At 50.4% G+C, this 24,974-nt stretch overlaps 10 protein-coding genes and 3 non-coding genes across 13 annotated transcripts; 9 read left to right on the plus strand and 4 right to left on the minus strand.

Moving 5' to 3' along the window:
• Nucleotides 1-200: 200 nt before the first annotated feature.
• Nucleotides 201-2,513, minus strand: AFUA_8G05975 (phosphotransferase enzyme family protein; the record flags this gene model as incomplete). The annotated part of the gene is made up of 3 exons (XM_001481359.2): nt 201-1,663; nt 1,723-2,199; nt 2,435-2,513. The coding sequence occupies 3 exons, from the start codon at nt 2,511-2,513 to the stop codon at nt 879-881; spliced, it is 1,341 nt and encodes a 446-aa protein (XP_001481409.1). The 3' UTR covers nt 201-878.
• Nucleotides 2,514-3,514: 1,001 nt separating this feature from the next.
• Nucleotides 3,515-5,167, plus strand: AFUA_8G05980 (putative protein kinase; the record flags this gene model as incomplete). Its single annotated transcript, XM_742307.2, has 5 exons — nt 3,515-3,753; nt 3,814-3,948; nt 4,009-4,343; nt 4,404-4,705; nt 4,760-5,167. 5 exons carry the CDS (start codon nt 3,515-3,517, stop codon nt 5,165-5,167), a joined length of 1,419 nt encoding a protein of 472 aa, XP_747400.2.
• A 992-nt stretch (nt 5,168-6,159) lies between these two features.
• AFUA_8G05985 (uncharacterized protein) lies at nt 6,160-8,567 on the plus strand. Its single transcript, XM_742308.3, has 4 exons — nt 6,160-6,548; nt 6,599-6,669; nt 6,719-6,805; nt 6,858-8,567. The coding sequence occupies exons 1-4, from the start codon at nt 6,471-6,473 to the stop codon at nt 6,949-6,951; spliced, it is 330 nt and encodes a 109-aa protein (XP_747401.3). The 5' UTR covers nt 6,160-6,470; the 3' UTR covers nt 6,952-8,567.
• Nucleotides 7,445-7,529, plus strand: tA(CGC)2. Its single transcript is given in 2 exon segments — nt 7,445-7,480; nt 7,494-7,529. It is a non-coding gene (tRNA).
• Nucleotides 8,568-8,917: 350 nt separating the features above from the next.
• Nucleotides 8,918-10,125, plus strand: AFUA_8G06000 (putative FMN dependent dehydrogenase; the record flags this gene model as incomplete). Its single annotated transcript, XM_742309.1, has 2 exons — nt 8,918-9,896; nt 9,932-10,125. 2 exons carry the CDS (start codon nt 8,918-8,920, stop codon nt 10,123-10,125), a joined length of 1,173 nt encoding a protein of 390 aa, XP_747402.1.
• A 42-nt stretch (nt 10,126-10,167) lies between these two features.
• AFUA_8G06010 (putative C6 transcription factor) lies at nt 10,168-12,748 on the minus strand. Its single transcript, XM_742310.3, has 4 exons — nt 11,477-12,748; nt 11,004-11,421; nt 10,671-10,950; nt 10,168-10,623 (listed from the first exon to the last, which is right to left on the minus strand). The coding sequence occupies exons 1-4, from the start codon at nt 12,384-12,386 to the stop codon at nt 10,264-10,266; spliced, it is 1,968 nt and encodes a 655-aa protein (XP_747403.2). The 5' UTR covers nt 12,387-12,748; the 3' UTR covers nt 10,168-10,263.
• Nucleotides 12,749-12,872: 124 nt separating this feature from the next.
• On the plus strand, nt 12,873-12,944 carry tQ(CUG)1. The gene has a single exon. It is a non-coding gene (tRNA).
• On the plus strand, nt 12,897-15,460 carry AFUA_8G06020 (glutamate decarboxylase). The gene is made up of 5 exons (XM_742311.2): nt 12,897-13,587; nt 13,631-13,658; nt 13,719-14,351; nt 14,396-14,934; nt 14,986-15,460. Exons 1-5 carry the CDS (start codon nt 13,388-13,390, stop codon nt 15,089-15,091), a joined length of 1,506 nt encoding a protein of 501 aa, XP_747404.1. The 5' UTR covers nt 12,897-13,387; the 3' UTR covers nt 15,092-15,460.
• Nucleotides 15,461-16,190: 730 nt separating this feature from the next.
• On the plus strand, nt 16,191-17,661 carry AFUA_8G06030 (glycoside hydrolase family 71 protein; the record flags this gene model as incomplete). The annotated part of the gene is made up of 2 exons (XM_742312.1): nt 16,191-16,268; nt 16,315-17,661. The coding sequence occupies 2 exons, from the start codon at nt 16,191-16,193 to the stop codon at nt 17,659-17,661; spliced, it is 1,425 nt and encodes a 474-aa protein (XP_747405.1).
• A 733-nt stretch (nt 17,662-18,394) lies between these two features.
• Nucleotides 18,395-18,898, plus strand: AFUA_8G06040 (uncharacterized protein; the record flags this gene model as incomplete). The annotated part of the gene is made up of 1 exon (XM_742313.1): nt 18,395-18,898. The coding sequence occupies one exon, from the start codon at nt 18,395-18,397 to the stop codon at nt 18,896-18,898; it is 504 nt and encodes a 167-aa protein (XP_747406.1).
• A 380-nt stretch (nt 18,899-19,278) lies between these two features.
• Nucleotides 19,279-19,352, minus strand: tI(AAU)6. The gene has a single exon. It is a non-coding gene (tRNA).
• A 965-nt stretch (nt 19,353-20,317) lies between these two features.
• AFUA_8G06050 (FAD-dependent oxidoreductase) lies at nt 20,318-22,247 on the plus strand (the record flags this gene model as incomplete). The annotated part of the gene is made up of 2 exons (XM_077805331.1): nt 20,318-20,937; nt 21,003-22,247. The coding sequence occupies exons 1-2, from the start codon at nt 20,920-20,922 to the stop codon at nt 22,245-22,247; spliced, it is 1,263 nt and encodes a 420-aa protein (XP_077661458.1). The 5' UTR covers nt 20,318-20,919.
• A 515-nt stretch (nt 22,248-22,762) lies between these two features.
• AFUA_8G06060 (uncharacterized protein) lies at nt 22,763-23,716 on the minus strand (the record flags this gene model as incomplete). Its single annotated transcript, XM_742315.1, has 1 exon — nt 22,763-23,716. One exon carries the CDS (start codon nt 23,714-23,716, stop codon nt 22,763-22,765), a length of 954 nt encoding a protein of 317 aa, XP_747408.1.
• Between the last annotated feature and the right edge of the window lie 1,258 nt (nt 23,717-24,974).

The following is a 24,974-nucleotide window of genomic DNA, read 5'->3' on the forward strand; positions in this document are numbered from 1 at the left end:
TCGGCGCCGTGCCGCCGCTGACCGCTTGCCGCTCACAGCCATTCCACTACCCAGAACGGCATAGCGCTTGCCTCATTCAGCCTAGCTCTCTGTTCGCTCCTGTCATGCCGCTTTTACCCATGCGCTCGCTGCCCCAACACCATCTATATAACCCCGACCCTTCGCCCTCGACCAGACACGCACTTTCTCTTCTCAGTTTTCCAGCTGGCGCACTGCCCCGTTACTTCCCTTTTCTTACATGCCACGTCATCCGACAATTGCCTACATTGGGTAAGGCGCCCTGCCTGGCGTCCTCCTTTTTATTTCCCACGGCCTGGACCTGGACCGAGTCGCCGACAGGCCAGCAGGCTTATTGGGTGGGCTCAGTCTGCCAGTCTTACTCCGTACACAATTCACCACTGAACCCATGGTGTGCAGCTTTCAGGAATGATTTTGCTTTCCCTCTTTTTACCCATCAGCAAGCCCCTGTCTTTCATCTTTACTTTAGGGTATGGTTGCTAGAGCTCTAGTAGACCCTTTCAGCTTTCTTAACTTTCTTAGAGACTCTCCTACTTGTTTGGGGTTCGACAATCAGATAGCAACATGGCCCGGCTGTAACAGTTCTAGCTTGCCACCGGAGGCACCTTTATAGTAAATCTGACTGAAGATTGCCTACATCACGTGATAGAAGCAGGGTATTGTGCGGGGGAACTCACATAGCTGGTGTATAGCATGAAGAGGACAATATTCTATAGGGATGCACTTCGCGAAACGCCCTCTAGATATCCATCAGATTACCCGATAGGCTGGCAGGCCCCGAGTGCGACAGTTTCCAAGCTCTTAGTGCGTCTTTGACGCCATCCGTGTCATCCGTGGCGTCTAGGATCGAACTCACCAGATTACGCATTGTTTTCCACTTTTGCCTCGAAATGTTCAAGATGTACCCAGCCGCCAATGGGGATTCCAAGGGCACTGAAGAGCTCCCTGCGATCTTCCCAGCTCGTCCCTTCGGCAACATGAGACGCAAGCTCATCCGCGCCGAATGTCACAGGACAAGAGGACTGTGGCTGGCCAGTGAATTCCATCCATTCGCGCCATGTTCGAATCATCATCTCTCGAAACAAAAACAATCCATCGTCCTCCCAAGTGTACCCTGAAAAATCGATGAGCTGCTGTCGCGATAAAGCTTGAGGAAACGACAGAGCAGAGACGACGTCATTGTCTATTTGGCAGAATTTGGAAATATAGAGCCTCTGCAGTTGTGTAAGCTGGTATCTCTGTAAACTTTCCTCTTTTTCTTGTGGCGTGAGGCCCGTGGCGGACGGAAGGTCGAAAAGCAAGGGCCCATGAATATTCAGGAATTTTGGTAACCTGCAAGCGTGAAAAACGGGAAGACTTGAGCAGCCCTGCCAATCAATAATGCTGACAATCTGATTTTTCTTTACAAATATATTCCCAAGGTGTAAATCAGAGTGCCAAAGCACAGACCGATTTTGACCTGGATGTGGTATCAAATGAGGCACAACTTCCAGATATTTGTCGAGGAGTTTAATGTGACAATCAGGAGACCCTTGGCTATCTGACTGTCTCAATGGGTCTGCCGGATGACGAGGTTTAGCAAACCGGGTGATCCATTGTTTCTCTCGCCTGGCGATATCTGTTGCATACGCCTCAGACGACGACCCTATATTGGCTCGGTCTTCATTAGTTGGATCCATAAAGTATGGTTAGGTTTTGGCTTACAAGGGCCCCTAAAAGCGTTCATGAATCTCCGCTCCTCTTCCCAAAATCGTATATCACAGCTGGGACCGATGCAAAACTGATCGGCTATTCCAGGGACATTAAAGCCACCCTCGATATCTCCTCTATAGAACAAGCTTCCATAACAACCAAAGTCGACAGCGGCTATTTTGGCTTGAATATCGGCCAACCGAGACACGATATCCACCTTATCCGATATATCCATAGTGGGCCAACTTGTGCTCAACTCATTGCCAGCAGCTTTTTCCATGATAATGTACTCGACTCCCACAGGCTGGTCTTTCTTGCTGCTCCAAGCAAAGACTCGCGGGACAGGTATACCTGGCTCGTTACGAAGAAAGTCAAGCGTGGCAACTTCACTGGCGGTAACGAATTTCTGCGGAATGTAAGGATTAGGGATTTTCGCGATGACCCGGACGTCATCATCCATTGTCAATAGGAAGGCCTTGTTGTATGAGCCTTCGGGTCATTTCGTTATTTTGACGCAGGATTCTGCATTAACGGATCTGGCCGCTGTCTGTTTGTGTTCCTCGACATTGAAGGGCTGGTACCGTTTACGAAGCTGGGCTGCCTCGTCCCATAGCCAGCGCCCAGAGGTATAAGAAATGAGAGTGTCGGCATGTTGATCTGAGTTGACCATACCTTGGAAAGGCAAATTCAGTAAAATTAAGCAAATCTATCTTGTCGAACTTACCGTGATGGGGAGGTTTGGAGGTTCTTGTGGGGGAAGCGGAAAAGAGCATGCGATGAAATCGGGGTAGTGTCGCTCTCATCACTCTTCTCGGAGTTTCAGAAACGCCATGATAACAACTTGAATAATCTATAATGAGGTTATATTGTTGATTAGGTGATGACTGTCTCAATTGTTCCCTGCAACTGATGGATTGCTGAGACTCAATTTAACCCAGCCACACCGCTGCTTACAAACGGGCACCAGCCACTGCCCCTTGCTCCGAAATGTTCAGCCGAACATTTTGAATCTCATTACTGGCCTGGGTCAACTGACAGCCAAGACTAAGGTATGTTTCTGAAGGAAGGTATTAATACTCTTGAAGAGTGGTTTAATCAAATGATGGTTTGCTGCTCTGTCCTTACCTAGTGAGTTAGCTTAATCCTCCCTTAAGGTGTGTTATAGCTGTAGCTATCTTCAGCTTAACTATAGTTAGCTAGTTACCCTTAAAACTTCTCACTATTAACTATCCAAGATCTAGGTATTCTATGGAGGGTTATTATTATTACTCCGTAATAGGTTGGGTTGGGTTCCCCTATATTTGGCACCTAACCCACCAGGTTTAGGTTGTAATTTTCTAGGACCCAAACCCAGCCCATAAGCCGGTCCCGCTCCAGACAGCAAACCTACGAACCACATCGGGGCTGGACACTGGACCCAGCGGCATCGCATGCCCAAAACAACTGGACTCCCGCTTCTTCCACTTAAGGAGTGGCCATGCAGCGATCAGGGCTCACCTCCACCAAACTCACGCAGCGGGAAAACCCAGTGTGTGAGAGAGGCGATGCGCTGACTGAGTCCGCGCATCATCTTTCCCTTGAGGGCTGGACATGGTGGCACTACCAAGCACTGGAGTAAGCTAGATTTCTGTCAACAACGACGGTGACCCTGTTCCAACACCACCACCTGGCCTTGGCCAAGTAAGCAGGACGAGACGATGAGTGGGGACTGGAGGACTTGGAACAGGGGACATATAACTGGAAGAATAGCCAGGCACTTGGCCCGGGGGACACCTGATGGACGGAGACGTCGAGGAGAGCCCCAATGGCTCAAATGGTCTGCGTAAACAAGCATAATGAGGCGAGGAAAAGGCCCAGGCAGCATTTACAATGGGGCTCACACCCAGAGACTCATAGGAGCATAGGTCTGCAAGCCGCTCCATCAAACAGCGCCAAACTCTGTCTCATACTCACTGTCTGTCAGATATTTCAAGGCCCAGTACAGACCATAAAAATGACTGATCATAGTCATAATAATCCCTGGGAGCCAAATAAGGCGATATTGTATGAAAAATGTGGCGCTCAGATTTAAAAAGATCCTCACATAGTACTACTAAAATAAAGTCAAACAATGCCAGATTATGTTGCTTCCCGGTATTATCCGGCTCGAATAGGAGAAATATTCAAAGATCGCTATCAGATTGTAGGAAAACTGGGATTTGGAGCCAGCTCTACCGTGTGGCTTGCAAGGGACATGAAGTGAGGATCCCATGGGAAATAACCATCCTGAATTGACTTGCCCATATATTAGAATCACAGCTGCCGTTGTTATGTTACCCTCAAGATCTTTATCAAGTCTGCATCCATGGGACAGCAATTGGATGATGAGCTCCAGATGTATAAACGCATGGAGAGGGGCTCAAAGAACCATCCGGGTCGCAGTGCTGTTAGGTCGTTACTGGACTCCTTTGATGTCGACGGGCCCGAGGACAAACATCGGTGCCTCGTGCATCCTCCATTATGGGACAGTGTGTTGACCTTTCTGCACCGCAACCCGGAGCAGAGGCTACCTGCTCCGGTCCTGGCATTTGTGCTTAAGCGCCTGTTTCTGGCGCTGGACTACTTGCATACAGAATGCCAGATTATACATGCCGGTATATATTCTGACACTGTACTCCTTTCTCCATTCTTTACTTACTAGCGTGTCCCATCAGACATCAAGGCCGACAACATCATGTTCGGCATCGCCGATGATTCAGTTTTTAGTGAATTTGAGGAAAATGAGCTTCAGTTTCCTTGCCCAAGGAAAGAGTTAGATGGAAGAACAATCTACGTGTCCCGGGAACTGAGAATGCCCAGGAATTGGGGTGCTCCGGTCCTATGTGACTTTGGCTCGGCCGTCCCTGGTGGCACAGAGCACACAGAAGATATTCAGCCTAATATTTATCGAGCCCCAGAGGTGATTCTGGAGGTCCCATGGACGTATAGCGTTGATATTTGGAATGTGGGATGCATGGTATGGCAAAGAGTGATAACCCTGGTTGCAAATTTCTGAAAGATGGCCTCACAGATTTGGAACATTTTCGAGGGCGAGTCCTTATTTACTGGCTATGATCCAGAATCTCACACTTATCGAAGTCGAGCCCATCTCGCTGAGATCATCAAGCTGCTTGGGCCTCCCTCGCCCAGTCTTCTTGCCCGAGGGAAGCTAAGCCATAAGTTCTTTTCTGACGAAGGTAAGCCAATGCCCCTGTCCTTCCAATATCCGCTCACTCTGTCCAACGTTATAGATGACTTGTGTGCCAAAGTTCTGTCAGAAGGTCGGATTCCGCTTGAGAAGAGGGAAACAACGCTCCAAGGACAAGACAAGGCGGATTTTTTGCGCCTAATGCTGAAGATGTTACAGTGGGACCCAGCCAACCGTAGCTCTGCTAGGGAACTGCAAGAGGATGAGTGGATTTGTAAGACTTTAGAGTAGGCATTGAGAATTCACTGCATCAAGCAGTATAGTATAGTTGGCAAACCTACCATAACAATTGAGTGAAGGGGCAATGTGATCGACTACCTAGGCACCTGGAATCTCAATTGGAGCTTAAACTGCTCTGTTTCATGGAAAACGTCTCTTCATGACCCAGCATACAGCACGCTTGTTGTCGTCTTCAGGGTTCAGACAGCAAATAATGGCAAAAGGTATTTATTAATCCCTCTGCTGAGATAATTGCGCAAAAAGTTGCAGGTATCAGCATAATGCATGATAAGATTGCGTGTGAATCACTAACAGACTCTGAGACGTATAAGTTGGACTGGACCCAAGGCTGATATAATGAGGAACATACCACTGCTATCTAATGCAGTCCCAGCCAAGTATCACAAGCTATATGGACGTGTGGGAGCTTATTACATCTATTGCAGATCCAAAGCTATAGAATCTAGCTTACAGAAGAAAGCACTTCCTTACGTTCAACCTAGTCAAAGCACAGTCTGCAAAATCAAGCCTAAGAGGAAAAATGAGGACTAAGGACAAGAAGAATTAAAGATAATCTCAGGTGGAATATATGTATTACTAGACAGGTCAGACACAGAATATAATAGCCAATAAGAACTTATGCATCCTCATATCAAGCCGTCTTTAGAAAAGATGTGAATAATTGAAACTTAATGGGTAGAGTCAGACTGACATGGTCATGCTGAGTGCTTATCCCATGCTAAAATACAGCAGGTTGTAGTGTAGTTATTCCACTGATAGCATAAATAAACATGATTAAGCTAGAGTAGGATAAAAAGACAGCATACAATGATGAGGTAGTCTAACAACATATTTACGTAGTGTGACTATACCACGGGGAGTGCTTAGCATAATATGGCTGATCATGTATAACCAATTACGGAGTACTATTAACCTCATGTACCACACTCTCGGATAAGATGAAAGTCAATTGATGAAGATATCTTGATATATCAACTGAATACCCCAGATCGGCCCATTATCTCACCACTCAGAATCGTCAGTCAGGCCACCCATGGATCATCACCAACTCGGTCTTTCCCGCAAGCAAATCACCGTCCATGGACCAATACAAGCCATCATGTAATATCCATGATCTCACCACCAAGGGTCACATCCAATCAACTCCATATACTGAATATCGCTCAACCATCTGATTGCGTGCCATCAAACCATTTATCGGGTTCATCTCCAGACACAAGAACCATTGCGTGTTTGTCATCAGTCATCTTTTGCGGGGTTGAATGACAGTTATAAAAGGGATTCCTACGGTCGCATGTCTCTCGATCAGCCCGAGAACAATCGATTCCTTTTTCTGCTGCATTCACCAACCACCACAATGACCAAGGACCTTGTCAGTCAGACCCAGCAGTCGATTGTGGACCCTCGCTGACCCGTCTCTAGAGCTTCGACGTCTACTTCTCCAATGAACAAGCCCACGCCAGCTTCGGCGATGGCAAAACCCTTGTAGAGCAGTGCGTTAGCTTGCCGTCACCTTCTAGCTTCATGCTGACAGTTACACAGCCTCCGCGAAATCTACGAAGGCGAAGACCTCGTCTTTCCCGATACCTTTGAACACAGCGACACCTCTCCCCCAGTGCAGTACTTGACGTAGGCCTCCCCAAAATCCCTTTGGCAGAACAACCATACTAAGTTGGTTCAGTGTTGAAGCACCCGACGATATGACTGTCGAGGAACTATACGAGGTAGAGGTTCCGCCTGGATTGATGGTGAGGATTGAGGAGCTGCCGCAGTAGTGGTGCTCTTCTTTCCTCACCACCCCAAATTGAAGTTTTTGTTTGGTCATTACGAGATATGATGTATATCAGGAAATTATTCAAATCAACATGTTCAAATTTTATGTGTATGGCATATGCATGTCTCAGCCATTGAATCGATATGATCGAACAACCAGGGTTGTAATAACCCAGGTTACACTGATTAGGTAAAAGAATAGTATATCAGGCCATACTCAATATACATAGACGACCGCTTCATCTAACAATGTTACGTTGACAGCGTCTATGTAATCAGTAGGTAACTCCTTGCTTCCAATCTTGCAGGTCTTGATTCCAATTCCCATGGGCTTCCTGAGACAGTGTCAGCAATAGACAGCAGTAGCCGTAGCACTCCAGTCTCATATGGCTGAACATCCCGAGTTGGAGGAACCAAGACGTCTCCCAGACACTGGTACTTTTGTAAGATAGAATGTCACATAATTTATTGAAGTAAAGCAAATACCAATAAGACGGGCTTGTGGTTTAGGGGTATAACGCTCCATTCGCATATGCAATGGGTCTTGGAGAGGTCCCGGGTTCGATTCCCGGCGAGTCCACTTTTTTTTCGACCTGCATTTTTTTGTATACCAGTTACTAATTCGAAGGCTAGAATGGAAGGCATTCAGCCTAATATGGTTTAGCCCATTATATGGGCCGACAGAATGATGCATTTGGCCTGGATTCCTGGATATCAACCGCCGACCACTGATCATAGATGCATGCCATCAATAACGGTCAGGCCATGCAAGCACTGACAAATATCCTCGTATTCATGGCTCCTGCCTTTGCTCTGGAATGCAATACGTAACCACATGCAGTCTTGCGGACAAATATGTCTCGCCCCCAGCAGGTGAGGTAACGCTGGGATGCATGCTTAGCTACAGTCAACGGGTATAAAATCCAGCCCTCCCATCCGACTCTCTGATCCTGATCAGTATCCTTCACTATCAGTCATACTCTCCACACTCTCCAGTAGGTCATGCTCTCTTCATGATTGAGTGGATACTGACAACACGCAGAATGAAGTTGTTTACCCTGCTTGCATCCCTCACTGCTATGGCTCTGGCTGCGCCGAGTCCCCTGGATGGGTATGCGTGCCATCCAGAAGCAGAGACCTGTGCTACCATTGCCGGCCCGATTGGGGTGTGCTGCCCTGGGCTTAAGTGTGTATATGTCGGCCCGGATCTAGGGGTGAGTACAGTGTCATCTGTGAGTTGAGCATGGCTGATTCTTGCTAGGTTTGTCAGCCTAAATAAGACTTCACTTGAAGGAATGGTGGTAGTGCACAGGATACTTGGTGTCTGCGCAGCTAGATGCAGGATGACCAGGATTCCTGGACTTTCTCACCTTGCGTTCACATAAGAATGTATCCTGGCTGAAGCCCTGACTGCTGCAGCACGTCCTTGTCTCATGTCTAGGATAATGTAATTATTCTTCAAAGCATCTACCTGCTGATACTCATCTCTAGTCCGTAGCCTTACATTCCTCACTTCAATGTAATAGGCTGGACTGGCAGTGTCTATTGACATAAGTATATATAATAGTATACAGTTTGAAAGCTCCAATAAACGAATAGACGATTTTTAAACAACAAACATGAGAGTGATTCATGCTACTGATATCCACGGGATCAATTTCCATCAAGTCAGCGCTTGGTAAAGGACGAATTCATCATTGCATCATGCATGGGTCAACCCGATCCGTCCGGCTTCGTCGGCTGCAACAAACAGGCAATTGTTATCCATACAGCTATAGACATCAGCCAATTGTCATCTCAAGCAATCTGTCAATTCTTGATTATCTCAAGCAAGAAACTTGTGCGGATCTGGCTGACATCGTCAGTCCCAGTCATTCCGCGCGAACTTATCTAGAGCAATGACGTGGCTCAACACAATATATAAACATCAACCCTACAATACTACAGCCAAAAAACCAAGATAGAGACATGGCAAACGTCCCGCACACCTACGGCAACGAAGTCTACGCCAACGGCCTCCAGAACATCAAACCGGCCATCAGCTTCAACCCGCCCGACTGGGAAACCCAGGCCCGAGACCTCCTCTCCGCCGACAGCTACAACTACATCTGGGGCTCCGCCGGCCTCCGCAAAACCGACACCGACAACCGCGATGCCTTCCGCAAATGGGCCCTCATCCCGTCACGCCTCGTCTGCGCCGACTTCCCCTCCCTGAAAACCACCGTGCTCGGCCATGAATACGACTACCCCATCGCCGTCGCGCCCATCGGCGTCCAGCGCATTTTCCACCGCGACGGGGAGGTCGCGGCCGCGCAGGCTGCAAGCGCGCAGCGAGTCCCGTATATTCTGAGCACGGCCTCGTCGACGAGCATCGAGGATGTCGCGGCGGCGAGCGGCGACGGGGCGCGCTGGTACCAGCTCTACTGGCCGCCGCGCGAGCACGATGAGATTACGGTGAGTTTGCTTCAGAGGGCCAAGTGCGCGGGGTATAGAGTGTTAGTCGTCACGCTCGACACGTACATCCTGGGCTGGCGGCCGTCGGATCTGAATAACGGATATAACCCGTTTCTGCGGGCAGACAAGATCGGCGTCGAGCTAGGGTTTTCGGATCCGGTGTTCCGAAGGCGGTTTCGGGAGAGGCATGGGGTGGAGGTCGAGGAGGATATGGTTGTCGCAGCGGCGGAGTGGGCGCAGATGATCTTCCCTGGGCGGAGCCACGCGTTGGAGGAGATTGGGTTCTTGCAGGCGCATTGGGACGGGCCGATAGTGTTGAAGGGGATCCAGAGCGTGGCGGATGCGCGGCGGGCGGTGGAGGTCGGGGTTCAGGGGATTGTGGTGTCGAATCATGGGGGCCGGCAGCAGGATGGGGCCATCAGGTCGCTTGATGTGCTGCCGGAGATTGTGGATGCGGTGGGAGACCGGTTGGAGGTGCTGTTTGATTCGGGGGGTCCGGGGTGGGGGCGGGTGCGGATGTCGCCAAAGCGCTGGCGCTCGGGGCGAAGATGGTGCTGATCGGGCGGCCGTATGCGTATGGACTGCCTATTGCGGGCGAGGCGGGTGTCTCGCATGTCCTGCGAAGTATCCTTGCGGATCTGGATCTCACTCTGCACCTTGGGGGGATCAAGTCGGTGTCTCCTGAACATCTCAATAGATCAGTCCTGCGCCGAGTGAGGTAGGAATCGCCATGATCCTGTGCAGTTGCTTTTGACGGGGCTCACGAAGTGTCAGTGCCAAGTACAGTTGGGTTCATTATATGGCTCTTATAGACAAGGTAGAGGTAGATGCTTCTAATGCACACGGCGAAAGCTATTCGGCTACTCAAGTCGACTCTCGATCCACTCCAGGAGATTCGTCCCATCGTCCAGCAAGATCGACTCCCCATTCAACCAATCTGCCACTACCGCATCAGCAGGTAACCTAGAGGGAAACGGGGGCGGATTGGGTGATAAGATTTGGTTGAGGATGCGGCCAAGGATGCGGCGTGCACGCTGGCAGATTTCGTAATTTCCTTCATGTGGGAAAACGACGAATTGAAGGTAGGATGCAAAGACGCTCAGGTTCTGGATGGCTTCAGGCCGTCGGAGCGTCGATGGAGTAGGCCGTGATGACCCGTCCCTTTGGCGCAGCAGCTCGATGGCGAGAACGCCCGCAGCGGGGATGCCAAATGAAGACGCCTGCGTTGGTGAGAAGCTGCGGTTTATGGTTGGAGATGTGGACGTACGTTCCATCCTATGCTGCATGTGCCCGTTCCCGATGCGAGCTCCCTCCCGATGAGCTCAAGAACCGTGCCCAAGATAGCCTGTGAGACATTGATCAAGGAGTCCGCTTCGGTCTGCAAGCGCTTGACCAGTAGCCGGGCGAGAAGAAAATCATTGTAAAGGAAGTCCAGATAGAGAGGAATGAGAAGACTGCCACTGTCGCCGGAGCTGGCACTGCCAGGACGCCAGCGAAGGAATCCGGGGAGTTCATCCCAAGTTTTGCGCGAGTTATCAGACACTTGCCTAGACATTGTCAATAGGGGCTAGACGATTGTAGATTTGAGTCGCGAACTCACTTAGTCTTCCGGGCAAGGTCATCAACACAGCGGCTCAGCGACAATTCGAGGATTTGCTCTCTGATTGAGCTGACTAGAAGAGAAACTCGCATCCACTGGGCCGTTTGGATGATGCCTTGGCTGTTCCAACCGGTCGCGTCCAGTCTGTTGGTGGCGGCATCTCGAGTGGCAGGGTCCGCAAGGATCTCGTCGTAACGCAGATCCAGAGGAAGCTGCACATCGCAGTACCTCCAGATGATCTGAGGTGGTCGTCCCAGGCAAGTAGCCAGCTGCTTATCCATGATATAGGCGCCAGCCATCAGGCGTTTACGGAGCTCCACCAGAAAGAAGGGCATGCGCGCATTGACTTTGGCCTGGTTGAGCCCGAGAGAGAATACCACAGTGGACAATTGGGACAGTGCTCGCCACGCCCGATAATCTGTGCCTTGTCAGCATAGCGAACCAGTTTTCCAAGATGAGACACCAGATCATACCATTGTTACCATAGATCAAAGTTAGCAAATGGGTATGCTGATACAGCAGCCAACCCAGCGGATCATGGATTACACCTGAGCCATCGCAAAGTTGCAGACAAGCATCGCTGGCAGTGGCCGCAAATACCCCCAGTGATCTTTGATCGGCTGGTGCAGCCGCTACTGACTGAGATACAGACTTCCACTCTCTCTCCAGCAGGGCACCTTGACCCGCGACGGAGAAAACCAGCGCGATGCCTTCCCATCGATTGGAGACACAGCGAAGATATTCCTCCGGTGTTGTCGACGGACCGACTTCAATCGACTGCGAGGTCTCGGCAAATAATTTTTGGGACCACCCTAGCAGGTTCTCATAGTACCGATCTTCTGCATCCTGGCCATTTGCCAGGAGTTTGTGGTTATCTTTCAAGGCCCTGAAAATCATACGAACGAGCTGTTGGCCGACAACACAACCTTCTGGTGAATTGTCTGAACGATTTTCCGTGATAGTCTCGTAGAACGACAGATTCCCAAACAGGGTCAGCAGTAGCCGTGCACCCAGCTGAACCTGCTTTGGACTCGAGCCGGTCCCACCGTGCTCCAAGGTTGCCAGCGGCGCGAAGATCTCGTTCAGATGCTCGTCGATCTCGCTGGACACGCCAGAGTAGCTCGTCAGTCTCGAGGACCCAGGTGGTGGGACCGATTGAATTTTCTTGTCCCAATTGTTGTCTGAACTTGCAGGCGTATGTGGCGAGGAGACTGGATCAGAATACCAGCTCCGAGTCATAGGCGAGGGATGATAAACACAGACGTCTGACTTTCCACGGCGAAGACACCGCTGGCATGTCGGAGTAGAGTAGTCACAGCGTAATTTTGACCTGCGGCAAGGCTCGCAAGACGTCTGTACGCCATTTTGACGAGGAGAAGACATGACTGGTGTGACGATTGAGTTGGTGGGCTGAAAGGTGTGGGATGGCTGTGTTTAAGTGGACTCGGGACTGCATGATGCCCTCTATACGTGTCAAGGAGCAGCCTAGATGTTAATATCACATGAAGCGTTGAACGGGAACCACATTGCCTGAGACAAGGGTATCCTCCAAGATGAACTGAACCCCGCTTTGACAGGTTACTAGTTGTTGAGCTCGTCAGGTAGTACTATTTCCAGGCCACTGAAGATACGTGTACAACAAATGCATGATAAAAATAGAAAGATCCTTATGGATAGCGGTTCAGTTCGATTGACCAACGAGATGAGAACAGATCACTGTAAATGATAGATATCTACTATTTGACTGGAACTGAGTCACAATACCAGCCTGGAATTCCGGTTACTGTCCAGAAGATCAAAGTGGGGATTTTGGAGATAATTTCGCTTTGCCAGATAAAGCAAATAATTTGCCTCGTTTTCCAACGAGCGGGTTGTGTAGTGTAATGGTTATCACTCCAGATTCTGATTCTGGCAATCTTGGTTCGATTCCGAGCACGACCTCACCGATTTCTTTTTACACACGTCTTGTGTCATCTCAGTTAATTCTCCTCCTGAATTTTTTGTGCTCTGTCTCTTTATCATATTCACTACCTTTTTAATCCAGTATACCTTTATCAGTCAACCCCAGGAGGGACCGTGGATACATTATGATTGGAGTGGATGGAATAATCAGGCGTTAAATACGCCCGCCATTCCTCGACTTGGAGATGAAGCAGCAGAGTTCGAGACCCTTGCAAGAATCTCCTGTATACTGTGAGCTGCATACATTGAATGACCAATGCATAAGCAGCACCTATGGTATGACCGATGACCATAGTGGTGAGGTCATCGCACCCCCGGCACCAATCTACATCATAAGGCACCAAACCTCACGAGCACTCGAATCCAGCACCATGTAGTACCCATGTCAATTACTCCGTTGTAAATCCAACTAATTGAACAAAATGGTGCACATCAGTCGAGTGCAAAAGCGCCCCAAAGGTCACCGTGCCAGAAAAGCCGAAGTGACCGACTATGTTTATGGCACCCACTTCGCAGCGCAAGACCTGCCGCACCATGAAATGGCAGAGCGCGAAATGCCAGCTGCCGTTGCGTACCGGTTGATCAAGGATGAATTAAGTCTTGACGGGAATCCATTACTGAAGTAGGTCCTCCATGCGATGGTTGGGCATGCTGACGCAGTCTAGTCTAGCGAGCTTCGTCACCACCTACATGGTAATCACCTTAACCCTCCAGAATAAAGGGTGTGGGTTGCTGACAACATCCTTCCCATAGGAAGACGAAGCCCAAACCCTCATGGCCGATTCGATGAGCAAGAACTTCATCGATTACGAACAATACCCGCAAACAGCCAACATCCAGAACCGCTGCATCAACATGATCGCGGACCTCTTTCACGCTCCGACTGCTGACGGGGCGGGCGTCCAAGACGCCATTGGAACATCCACCGTCGGATCCTCGGAGGGGATTATGTTAGCCATGCTGGCGATGAAGAAGAGGTGGCAGAACCGCCGCAGGGCCGAGGGCAAGGACAGCACGCACCCGAACATCGTGATGAATAGCGCGGTGCAGGTGTGCTGGGAGAAAGCAGCGCGGTATTTCGATGTCGAGGAGAAATATGTCTACTGCACGGAGACGCGGTATGTGATTGATCCGGAAGAAGCGGTCGACCTGGTGGACGAGAATACCATTGGCATTTGTGCGATCTTGGGGACCACGTACACGGGCCAGTACGAGGACGTCAAAGCCATCAACGACCTGTTGATCCACAAGAAGATCGATTGTCCGATCCATGTAGACGCCGCGAGCGGCGGGTTCGTCGCGCCGTTCGTGAACCCTGACCTAAAATGGGATTTTCAGCTGCCCAAAGTGGTGTCGATCAATGTATCCGGCCACAAGTACGGCCTGGTAGGTACAACTCCCGAGTCGCCAGACGTCCCTAACAGACCTAGGTCTACCCCGGCGTCGGCTGGGTATTCTGGCGCTCAGCCGAGTACCTCCCTAAAGAACTCATCTTCAACGTCAACTACCTCGGCACCGAGCAAGCAACGTTTACGCTCAACTTCTCCAAGGGCGCCTCCAACATCATCGGCCAGTACTACCAGCTCATCCGGCTCGGCCGACACGGCTACCGCTCCATCATGCAGAACCTCACCCGCACCGCAGACCATCTCGCCACGGAGCTGCAGAAACTCAACTTCACCATCATGAGCGATGGGGCAGGCAGCGGCCTCCCACTCGTCGCCTACCGGCTCCCACCCGACGAGAATAGACTCTGGGATGAATATGCGCTGGCGCATGTCCTCCGCCAGCGCGGGTGGGTGATACCCGCGTACACGATGGCACCGCATAGCAACCGGCTCAAGATGATGCGGATCGTGCTCCGGGAGGACTTTAGTATGGATCGGTGTGATGTGTTAATTGAGGATATGAAGATGGCAATGAAGTCGCTGGAGGAGATGGATCGGGCGATGATCGAGCAGTATATTCGGTATGGCCTGCTGCTCACTGACTGACTCTGCAAGCTAACGGACACGGTTAGACACTCTGCTCGCCAGTCGCTATCTGGGAAGCCCGATCATCCGGTTTACCCGGGCGAGACACATTCGCTTCAAGGGAAGACCGGAAAGACTCATGCGGTGTGTTGATTAGCAGCGCGCGTTATTGGCCATTGCAACTCTCCAAGTGAAATGAAATGAAGGCTACGCTCGATATCTTTTTTGCACTGCATGTGAACACTCAAAACCCTTGCGTGATACTCTTCAAACTTAAAATATCTCTCTCCTGTAAGGTTCCATAGCCTATGCGTTTGCTACTGGCCGTATGTCCGAAACCCAAGACCGCTTCCAGTACAAGAGGTCTTGGCCACCATGGCGAACTGTCGGCAACAAATCTGTACAGAGCAGTCCAGAACAGTTGGTTGAGAATATAAGCCAAGACCCACTTTCGTCAAAGGATATAGTCTAGATCTTTGAATAGACGTAGCGGCAGCAATTTTCGGTTAAAATGAACCAAAGATTTGTCTCCACTTGCGGTAGGGCGTTTGACAGGTTCTCCCGGGCCGTGGTTCGGCTTAAGAGACTGGAGACGGTGCGAAATGAAAGTATATCATGATGTCATTCAGTGCATAGTATCTGCACCTGTTGAATTTCTTTGCAAGTGAGGTTTAATTCATTATCTAAAGGAAATTGGCTTGCTTACAAACTCTTCGTTTCTAGCTACTATCCTTGCCGTGGTGCATGGATCTAATGGTAGACGCAAGGGAGGCAGAATATTGCATATGATAGATGGATATGGCTTCGACAACAACAAGGCCCAACCTATGCAAGTATCTGCCGGATCTGCCACTACCAAACTGAATATGCTGCTGACGACTCGCTTTTGACGAATGGGACAGAACACGCCAAGCTTATGTAGGGCAAGCTTGACCGTCTGTTCTGCTTCTAAATAATATATGCAGTAGGTTATGGGGCGCCTCTATGGAAGGACCTTAACTTTCAGTCTTGAGCTTCCTGGAATGTCTGACCGCTATGTGAGATAAATGATATCAAGATGAAATGCCATGTTGGCATTCAATTGGCGCTAGGCAATCAATTGATCGAGGATCTGTGCAGATCATAACAGAGATTTCCTCCCATATCTTGACCAGGATGATCAGCAAGCCCATTTTCTTTCTTCTTAAACTTCCGATTGTCCATTGCCCTGTATAGTAGTCAGTAGGCAGGAGGCGAAGCATATGTCAACATCATGGAGCTGTGGACACTACTCGGGCTGTTGGCGGCCATCCGCCATGTGCAGGCGAAAGCCGTATTCGCCCATTTCATGGTAACATCAACGTCAGTTCTTTCTAGATAGAACTAATATCGACTAGGTAGCGAACGCGATCAACTTCACGCAAGAAACATGGGCCAACGACATCGCCGCCGCGCAGGCCGCGCACATCGACGCCTTCGCCCTGAACCTCGGCTACGGCCTGCACAACTACGACCTCATCCTCAATGACGCCTTCACCGTCGCCCACCGGCACAACTTCAAGATGTTCCTCTCCTTCGACATGGGCCAGGGCCCCCAATGGCCCGTCGACGAGATCGTCCACCTCATCGACAACTACGCCACCGGCGGCGCATACTTCAAGCATCACGACGACAAGCCGCTCGTCTCGACCTTCGAGGGCGGCCAGAACGCCGACGTCTGGAAGGACGTCAGGCATAATGCGCAGTCGGACTTCTTCTTCATCCCCGACTGGTCCTCGCTCGGGATCGAGGCCGCATCCAGCAGCCCCGTCGTCGACGGCCTGATGAGCTGGCATGCTTGGCCCGCCGGCGCACACGACATGAACACCACGCTGGACGAGGAGTACATCGCTGCGCTGGACGGGCGGCCGTACATCATGCCCGTCTCGCCGTGGTTCTACACGAACCTGCCGGTGTTCCACAAGAACTGGGCCTGGCGCGGGGACGACCTCTGGTTCGACCGCTGGCAGCAGGTGCTCGAACTGGCGCCCGAGTATGTGGAGATCATCACCTGGAACGACTACGGCGAGTCGCACTACATCGGCCCCATGCACGAGGACGACCTGGGGATTTTTGCGGTGGGGGATGCGCCCTTCAACTATGCCGAGGGGATGCCGCATGATGGCTGGCGGGAGTTTCTGCCGTATGTGATTGATTTGTACAAGAGCGGGGGGCGGAATGCGAGTTTCGACCAGGAGGGGGTGGTCTCGTGGTTCCGGCTCAATCCGGGCTCTGCGTGTCTGAGCGGGAAGACCACGCCGGGGCAGCTGAGTGTCCAAGGGACAAACACGACCAGCCCGAGGACCATCATGCAGGATAGGATCTTCTACTCGGCGTTGCTGGAGTCGGCGGCCGACGTGACGGTCAGTATTGGCGGGGCTAGCAAGACCGGCAGCTGGTCGGATACGCCCAGCGGCCAGAAAGGGCTGTATCATGGAAGTGTACCCATTGACGGGATGACGGGGGAGGTCCAGGTGACGCTATCGCGGTCTGGTCAGCAGATTGCCCAGATGAAGGGCGAGGTCATCACTACCGACTGCCGGAAGAATCATGGATATAACAACTGGAATGCGTGGGTGGGGAGTGCAATGGGCGAAACCATGACAGCTGAAAAGACTTCATCTAATGACAAGGAAAATGGCTCGCAGAGGTCTAGACCGGTGATGGCATTGTTGCTGGGCTTGGTCTTGTTGGCGGTGGCGTGAACATGTGCCAGATGTCAGCGATATCTAAGGCATGATACTGACCAGTACATAGTCACCGTTATGCTCATTCTAGAATGATAGTAATAACCTGGACAATATTAGATCGACACGACTCTTTCAAATGCACCGCAAGATCCTCCATTCTGGGCAGGCACTGAGGTAGAAGAAGGAGACTGAGGCACCGGCCGAACAGACCCATGCAATACACAATCGGACTGTTCGAGAATCGAGTGACATCTTCAAATGACAGCTCTCGGCAATCGATTGCACTGTGGGTCTATCGGCGATCCGTGAAGAACTGCGCAACCCACACAGCTACGTTGGTGATTGCAGAATTCCGGACAGAAATAGCAAATGATCAGCTGCAGAGATTGCCAAGTAAACGGACTGCCGACGGCCTTCCCGAAGGAGAAGCGCATCTCCAGTCTATGACACCATCTACACGCCACCAAAGAGATCCGATGCTGCAGAATATAGATAGAGTTTGCTAACCAAGCATTGGCCTCGGGTCCTTTTAGGCTATACCCGTCGGTATCCTTTTCCCCTTCGACCGAAGATCCAGGCGGAGGGATCAATATCTCCATCGCATACACGTGTGCAGGCTCGATAGCTTCGAACTCTGCCGTGGGCCCTGAGGCTGGAGTATAAAGTATCCTCTTGTTCCTGGGATCAAGGGATAACAGCATCAGCCATTCACATTTGGAGGCATTATACTGACTGCCAACCGGTCAACATGTCCGGGTCCCTCGAGGCTCTGCCAAGTGCCACCAACCTACTCCGCAATGCCACTCCTGCATTAAACCCTCGGATTCCTCCCATAGCCCGACAGAATATGTCCATACTCCCCTGTCGCATAGCCATCATCTCTCGCAACAAACTCAGAAAAGAATCATTGGCCAAAAACCCCGATCTACGCCGATGCGCCGCACACAACAGTCTCCTCCGGAGGTCCATGGAGGAAGCACACCACAATATCCGCAAACGCCTGTCTTCGCTTTCCCTCGAGCATGACGAGGTTGACGGTCCAGTCATGATTCCTCAAATCCCCAGCGAAAGCCAATCGTCCATCATCCGGAGCACGATCAACGCCGCTGTGAAAGCTATGACGTGTCGACAACGGTCAGAGGGTCTTCTCTGGACGGCTTCCTCGTCTCAGGAACCCGACGAAAAGAAACCGCTGGTTAACTTCCGTCGCTACTGCGCTCCCAGTCTCAGAGTCCACCGTCCTGCGGGATAGATATACAACATATGCCCGACGTTGGCCGGTTGATGACATCACCGCTTGATATCATTTGATTCTGTCACCCCAGCGCATCAACATTTACGGGACTGTCTTTATACCAGTACTGGTCATATCCTGCCTACCTGATAATCTCTCTCCTTTTCAATAATTCCCTCCTTACTCATGGTGCTTTACAGTTTCGACGACTTACGAAGACACGCTGTACGATCCTTTGCATTGGCGATACACCTGCTGTACAGGAGCATATGCACAATTTGACAAATGGTACAGACACATTTGTTCTTGAATGCATTTGTAGCCAGTAGTTTGAAATATATTCATATCCCAGGTCGACTAACGCAGATAGGCAAAAGTAACAACAAATGCAAAAAAAATGGTCACTACGAGGGTCGAACTCGCGACCTTGGCGTTATTAGCACCACGCTCTAACCGACTGAGCTAAGCGACCAGTTCTTGGTTAAGTGTGATCTTTTATAGATTATCAGTAGAAATCCATTCTCTCGGTAGGACGTAATGGCCACAGTGCTCCGTACCATTAGATGAATATACCACCATCGCTGTTATCGTCGTCGTGAGAAAATTTTGAAGCATGTCAACATAGTTATGCACTTGGCGAGACCATATGTTCCAAAATATGCTGATCGGCTGATGAGTCGCCTATGCTGGCGTGGGAGTCTACCCGTGGATATATATCTACGGTGGTGTCCCATTCCCACCCGTTTGGATCTGTCGGGACATCAGGAACGGAAGATGTAATCACTTTGCGATATTCAATTATGATTGGTTTAACTAGCTCATTCTCAGCGAAAGCTTGCTAATACTAAGACAGGCCACATTGCTATTTACTAGCTGAGCATTCACTTTGGTGGCCGTTGCTCCCGTTGCCAAACGGCCGGTTAGGGTCTCTGCTTGTCCTTGGCAATGAAGACGACCCATTTCGGTCTTCGCAATAGAGACGAGTACCGACAGAGAGGTTGACCACAGCGCTTTAGCTGACAATATAAGATTTGGTCCTCAGGATTAATTGCCTGACCACCGCAAATGCTCTGTCGTACATTTGAATACACGCTACAGTGCTAGAGCCCAGCTTCATCTTGCACAGGTTGCTCAGCATATATTGCGCGCCAATAACGGTGATTTGCAAAGTATTCTATCTATTGCATTCGTAGGGCTGGGAGACTAACCCGGCGGAAGAACGAATTCAATACATCCACAAATCTCTATCGAAAGCCCCCTGCCGAACATCACCCCATCACATGCCCCCCAAAACTGCAGCGCAGCCGCAGCCAGATGTCCGCGGAAAGTCTTCGTAAGGTGCAGCTCATGACAAGGGAAAGTTTGTAAAGTACTCCACCTTGGGCCTGGTTCCCTGGAGCGGCAGCCGTGATTCTAATCTTTGATTGTATCATCCATACCAGCCAATCCACAAGCTAAACGTAACCTTCCTCCTCTAGGGGTTGCGTTGGATACTTCTAGCGTCTAGAACATGTCGTAGGTAAAGCCCTTCGACCCTGTGAGTGGAATACATAGGCAGTCCGCTAGCCATGGATTGTTTGGCGATGAGCTAGTATTTGGAATCATGCCATTGATTCGATCAACCTATTCACTACTATTTCCCGAACCTTCGATCCTTCCAGATTGGCGTTTTTGACGAAGAGATCGATGTAATGGTCAATTGCATTGCCTACCAGACAAGATATTTCGCATAGTATTGTACGAGAACACAAACCATCGAGCTTCCACGCCATTACCCGGATATCATCATATCACAGTGGTATCGGAACTTCGGATATCGAGGGAACCATGCTGAATTGGCCGAATTCTCGGGGTCGGATACCGAGGTCTCGGGGTTTCTGAACCGATCTGATCAGATCAGGAGCATGTATCTTTTCACATAAATTGACTACGGTTACCCTGTTTTCATGGCAACTCGCAGATGTGTCTCGCTTTCCTCTTTTGTTTGTTTCACTCGCGCATCTCCATCTTCTCAGGACCTTCGGACATAACCTTGAAGGATGAGCCCACCACGAAAGGTAACCATCCCAAAGTACACTCCCTTGGCGGAGTTTATGATGTATCTGATGCGAAAGTCGTGCAGGCTATCATTATAGGGGCAGGTCCCGCGGGGATTCTGGCTGCGCTACGCCTACATGAGCACAACCACATCTCCCCTACGATCTATGAAATCCGCTCGGAGCCCAGTACCCTTGGAGGTGCAATCGGCATTCCTTCAAATGGGCTGAGATTGTTGCATCGGCTGGGTCTCTGGGATGCCGTGCAAGGCCGAGGGGCCGAAACTTCTACTCTGTCCTTGCATGGAATCAAGGGGCAAGTCATCGGCCAGATGGACATGACTTCATGGAGTCGACAGAAGACCGGATTCGGCTATTTACGGATCCGCAGGACGGACCTGATGGACGTCCTGTATGAGGCGGCTCGTCGAGCAGACATCCCCATCCACTTCGGCAAGCGCCTGACGCACATTGTGGAGGATGACCAAACCGTTACCGTTGCCTTTTCCGATGGCTCCAGTGACCACGCAGACCTTCTCCTAGGGAGTGATGGGATTCATTCGACAGTGCGCAGCATCTATGTCGACCCCAGCATGGCGCCTGAATACTCGGGCATATCAAATGCATATTCCCTGGTTCCCACTTCTGATCTAGCCATCGCGGCTGGGTCAATTAGTGGTCTGAACGCGACTCTCACCACGGATGGGCTTCTGGCCGTCTTGCCTTGCACCCCAGGCGGTGAGTTGATCTACTGGTTCTTTTCACGCGAGCTGGCCATGCCAGCTAGTGGTGACACACGCGATGGTTGGGAGGAACGTGGGAAAGAGCAAGTGGAAAGCATCAAATCCACCGTGCTCGATCTGATTAAAGAAACAGAAGGATCATGGGGCAGCACCATGAAGGAAATGATTAAGCATACTGAGACGCTCCAGTTCTTTCCAGTCTACCGCCTCCCCACGGATGGCAAATGGTGGAGAGGGCGGTGTCTACTTATTGGGGATGCAGCGCACGCAATGCAACCACATGCCAGCCAGGGTGTTTCCATGGCGCTGGAAGATATATTCGTGTTATCGAATGCCCTTGTTGCTTGCCCAAATATCTTGGATGAGGTCTTCAGATTGTATGAGCAGAAGCGGCGGCCTCGTGTGAACGAGATGCACAGGTTGGCCGAACGCAATGGCGGCGTCAGGAAGAAGATCGGTCCGTGGCAGCTGTGGCTCAAGGAACTTGCAACTTCCGGGATTTTGTTGGTGTACAGCTTCTTCGGCCTTGGCAGGTTAGGACTAGGCCAGAAGCCATTGGCCTACGATGTTGAGGAAGATATGTGCTAGACAACAAGTTGCAGCAGGTTAACAATTATCACATTCACCAGGCGTTTAAGATTTTGATGTTAAATTTCCGATGTTAAGTAGACAGTACGCTTATATCGGTGCGTCGGTGATTCCCAGTGTTGGCCTACGTGAGAGAGGTCAGTATAGAAAGGCGGAATTAGAGCAGGGAGCACAAGATGCTAGCCAACCACTTCGCCCTTCCCCCGGGACAAGGCCTCGAGCCATACTCTTCTTTGAAGGTCATCGTCATCCTTAAGGTTTTTGAACATCTGATTTGAGCTCAAGAGCTGGTATCTAGCTAGAGGAAAAGAGTCATTTCTTACAGTATGTGAAACTAGAAGTGAGTATTCAAGATCCTTAGATGATATCTACGTCTAATAGCTAATATAGGGGATTGTCATACGGAGCTCTGTAGTGTGCCTTCGAGAGCCTCGATTCCCAACTATACAGTAAGACAGTGCTGAGTGCAATACAAGGAAAAACAACAAGCGCTGCAACCCAACTTGTCAGATCACTTAGCATTGCATCTTCCCTTCACCGGTGCACCAATCCCGAATCCATTGCGTCGCCTCAAACAACTCATCCACATTCAGTATTCCAATCCCACTCTCCATCAGGAATCGCCAGAGCTTCATCTGCAGACGCACCGGCCACCCGGGTATATTCCAGAATCGCGGCACCAATCCCCTTGCTGCGGCCGTATCGATCATCCTCTTCATGATGTCTTTCTGATGTCTGCTTGGTCCCCAGGGCCAGATGGTCCCGACAACTTCTTTTAACGATGCGCTTGCATAGTATGAGTTGTTGGCAGTGAAGCTGGCGTCATCTGCAAGTTGATCCAATGGGGCATCAAAGAACACATCCCGGTATTCGGCGTCGGCGTTGATTAGCTCAAATGGAGTCTTCCCGGTTCCTACTACTATGATCGACCGCCAGGCCAGCCCATCGCCGGTGCTATTCCAATGGGATAACCAGCCACTGGCACGCAGCGGGGCTAGTTGATTCATCACCACGGGCCAGGAAGTATGTCCGTCGGTCTTGACATCAATCAGGAGTGTCAGGCTGGCATTGGGAAAGGTCTCGAAAACTCCGGATCTGGGGACGGTAGCATTGACACCCTGGTTTATCTGGGTAAGGATTGTGGTCAGGGGCTCGATGTAGGCAGACTGTAGAGTGCGGTCGGCCGACAAGGACGAGGCTCGGTGGCCTACCAGTAGGTTATTGGACGTTTTATCTAGCCATACATCTGCCTCTACACCCACACAACCAGCGGCGAGCGCATCAAACAGTGGGACATTGCGCCAGTAGTCGTTGTGTGAATGGCACTGAACAGGTGTGATGCCCTGGCTAAAGTCCTTGGGCCAGGGGAAGAGCGCTGTAATGGAATCGGATGGCATCTTCCAGCTGTCTCGTATCCGCTGCAGCCCATTTGCATGCACGGGAGGGATGAGCCTGTCGACAAGGACCATGCCCCGGAGGAACCATGCACTAAGTAGCGATCAAATCAGTAGATGGAATATTGGAAAGTGAAGTGGATGAATACAGTACAACCAAGCCCCCACAAAGCGTGACCGGGAGAAGGCAGCAAGACACATGCCTGTAGATTGTCCTTCTTCGACCTGTGGGCACAAGCTCTCGGCCGCGGGAGAGACAGCAAAGAGACTCAACTGAAAGTAGCCCTCTTCTTATTCGACTGGGTGGTGCCATAAATGACTGGGTATCCTCACGCCTGCTTCAAGGCTAGATACAAACTGGAAGAGCAGAGGGGTCAGTGTTGTATTACTCAGAGTTACTGCTTAGCTGGCTACATACGCAGGAATACTGATGGTTTTATGTTTACAACCAGCTGTCTACGTAGATTCCCTGCACAATCTGTGATCTAGCACGGGAATGCGGTATAACTGGTAGAGGTACTGCATGGTCCATCGCTTCCTCGTCAGGCGCTTCTTATTTTCGCGTAATATTTCGATCTTAGGGGACTAGTACTGTCTTCCCTCCAACTTAAGGTTATGTTATTGCGCTATGAATCTATTCCTGTCTGTATCTGTCTACCTCTACCTTGGAACACCGCGTGCTACGCTGTCTGTTGAAGGATAGCCTGCCAATCATAGATACTGGGCAATACCATGTCATTTAGTCTCGCCTTTGACTGTAAAATGTCACTTAAATGTAGATTCATCAGATCTATACAGCGAAGTAAACTAGTCATAAACATCGGACACTTTGCGTATTGGCTCTGGCGAGGACCGAAGAGGGTGGATTCGGTATCTTACACAGCTGCCTAGCTCCCTGGATTGCAGCAAATATGGCTCGTACAGGGTAAGAGGCGCTCCTCCTGACGCAGTAATCCATGTATTGTAGCCTGGGATCAATCACCATCACCCTGAATCTTGACCCCTGCTTAGTGCTACCAATAATACTTGGGACTCACTTCTTAGTCTGCCTGGACGCATATTAAATTAGGATTAGCCGGCCAATTATTATTTATCAAACGAATCTAATAGCTTGGCAGAGAGATCTTCTATCCAACCCAAGATTTTCATCTCGATCCATTTGACGCAGCTCCAGCGTTTCCCACGTTGGGTAGAACACTTTCGGGTAGAATACTTCCAGTAGGAGTAGTCACAGCAGCCAATACAGCCCTAAAGTGTTGGTGTTTCATAGCAGAGCCCGAAGAGCTAAGCAATCCAATCCGGAATTTTACAGCGTAGTGCATTCGACTTCCCG

This window comes from Aspergillus fumigatus, chromosome 8 (assembly GCF_000002655.1).
Source record: "Aspergillus fumigatus Af293 chromosome 8, whole genome shotgun sequence".
NCBI lineage: Eukaryota > Fungi > Ascomycota > Eurotiomycetes > Eurotiales > Aspergillaceae > Aspergillus > Aspergillus fumigatus.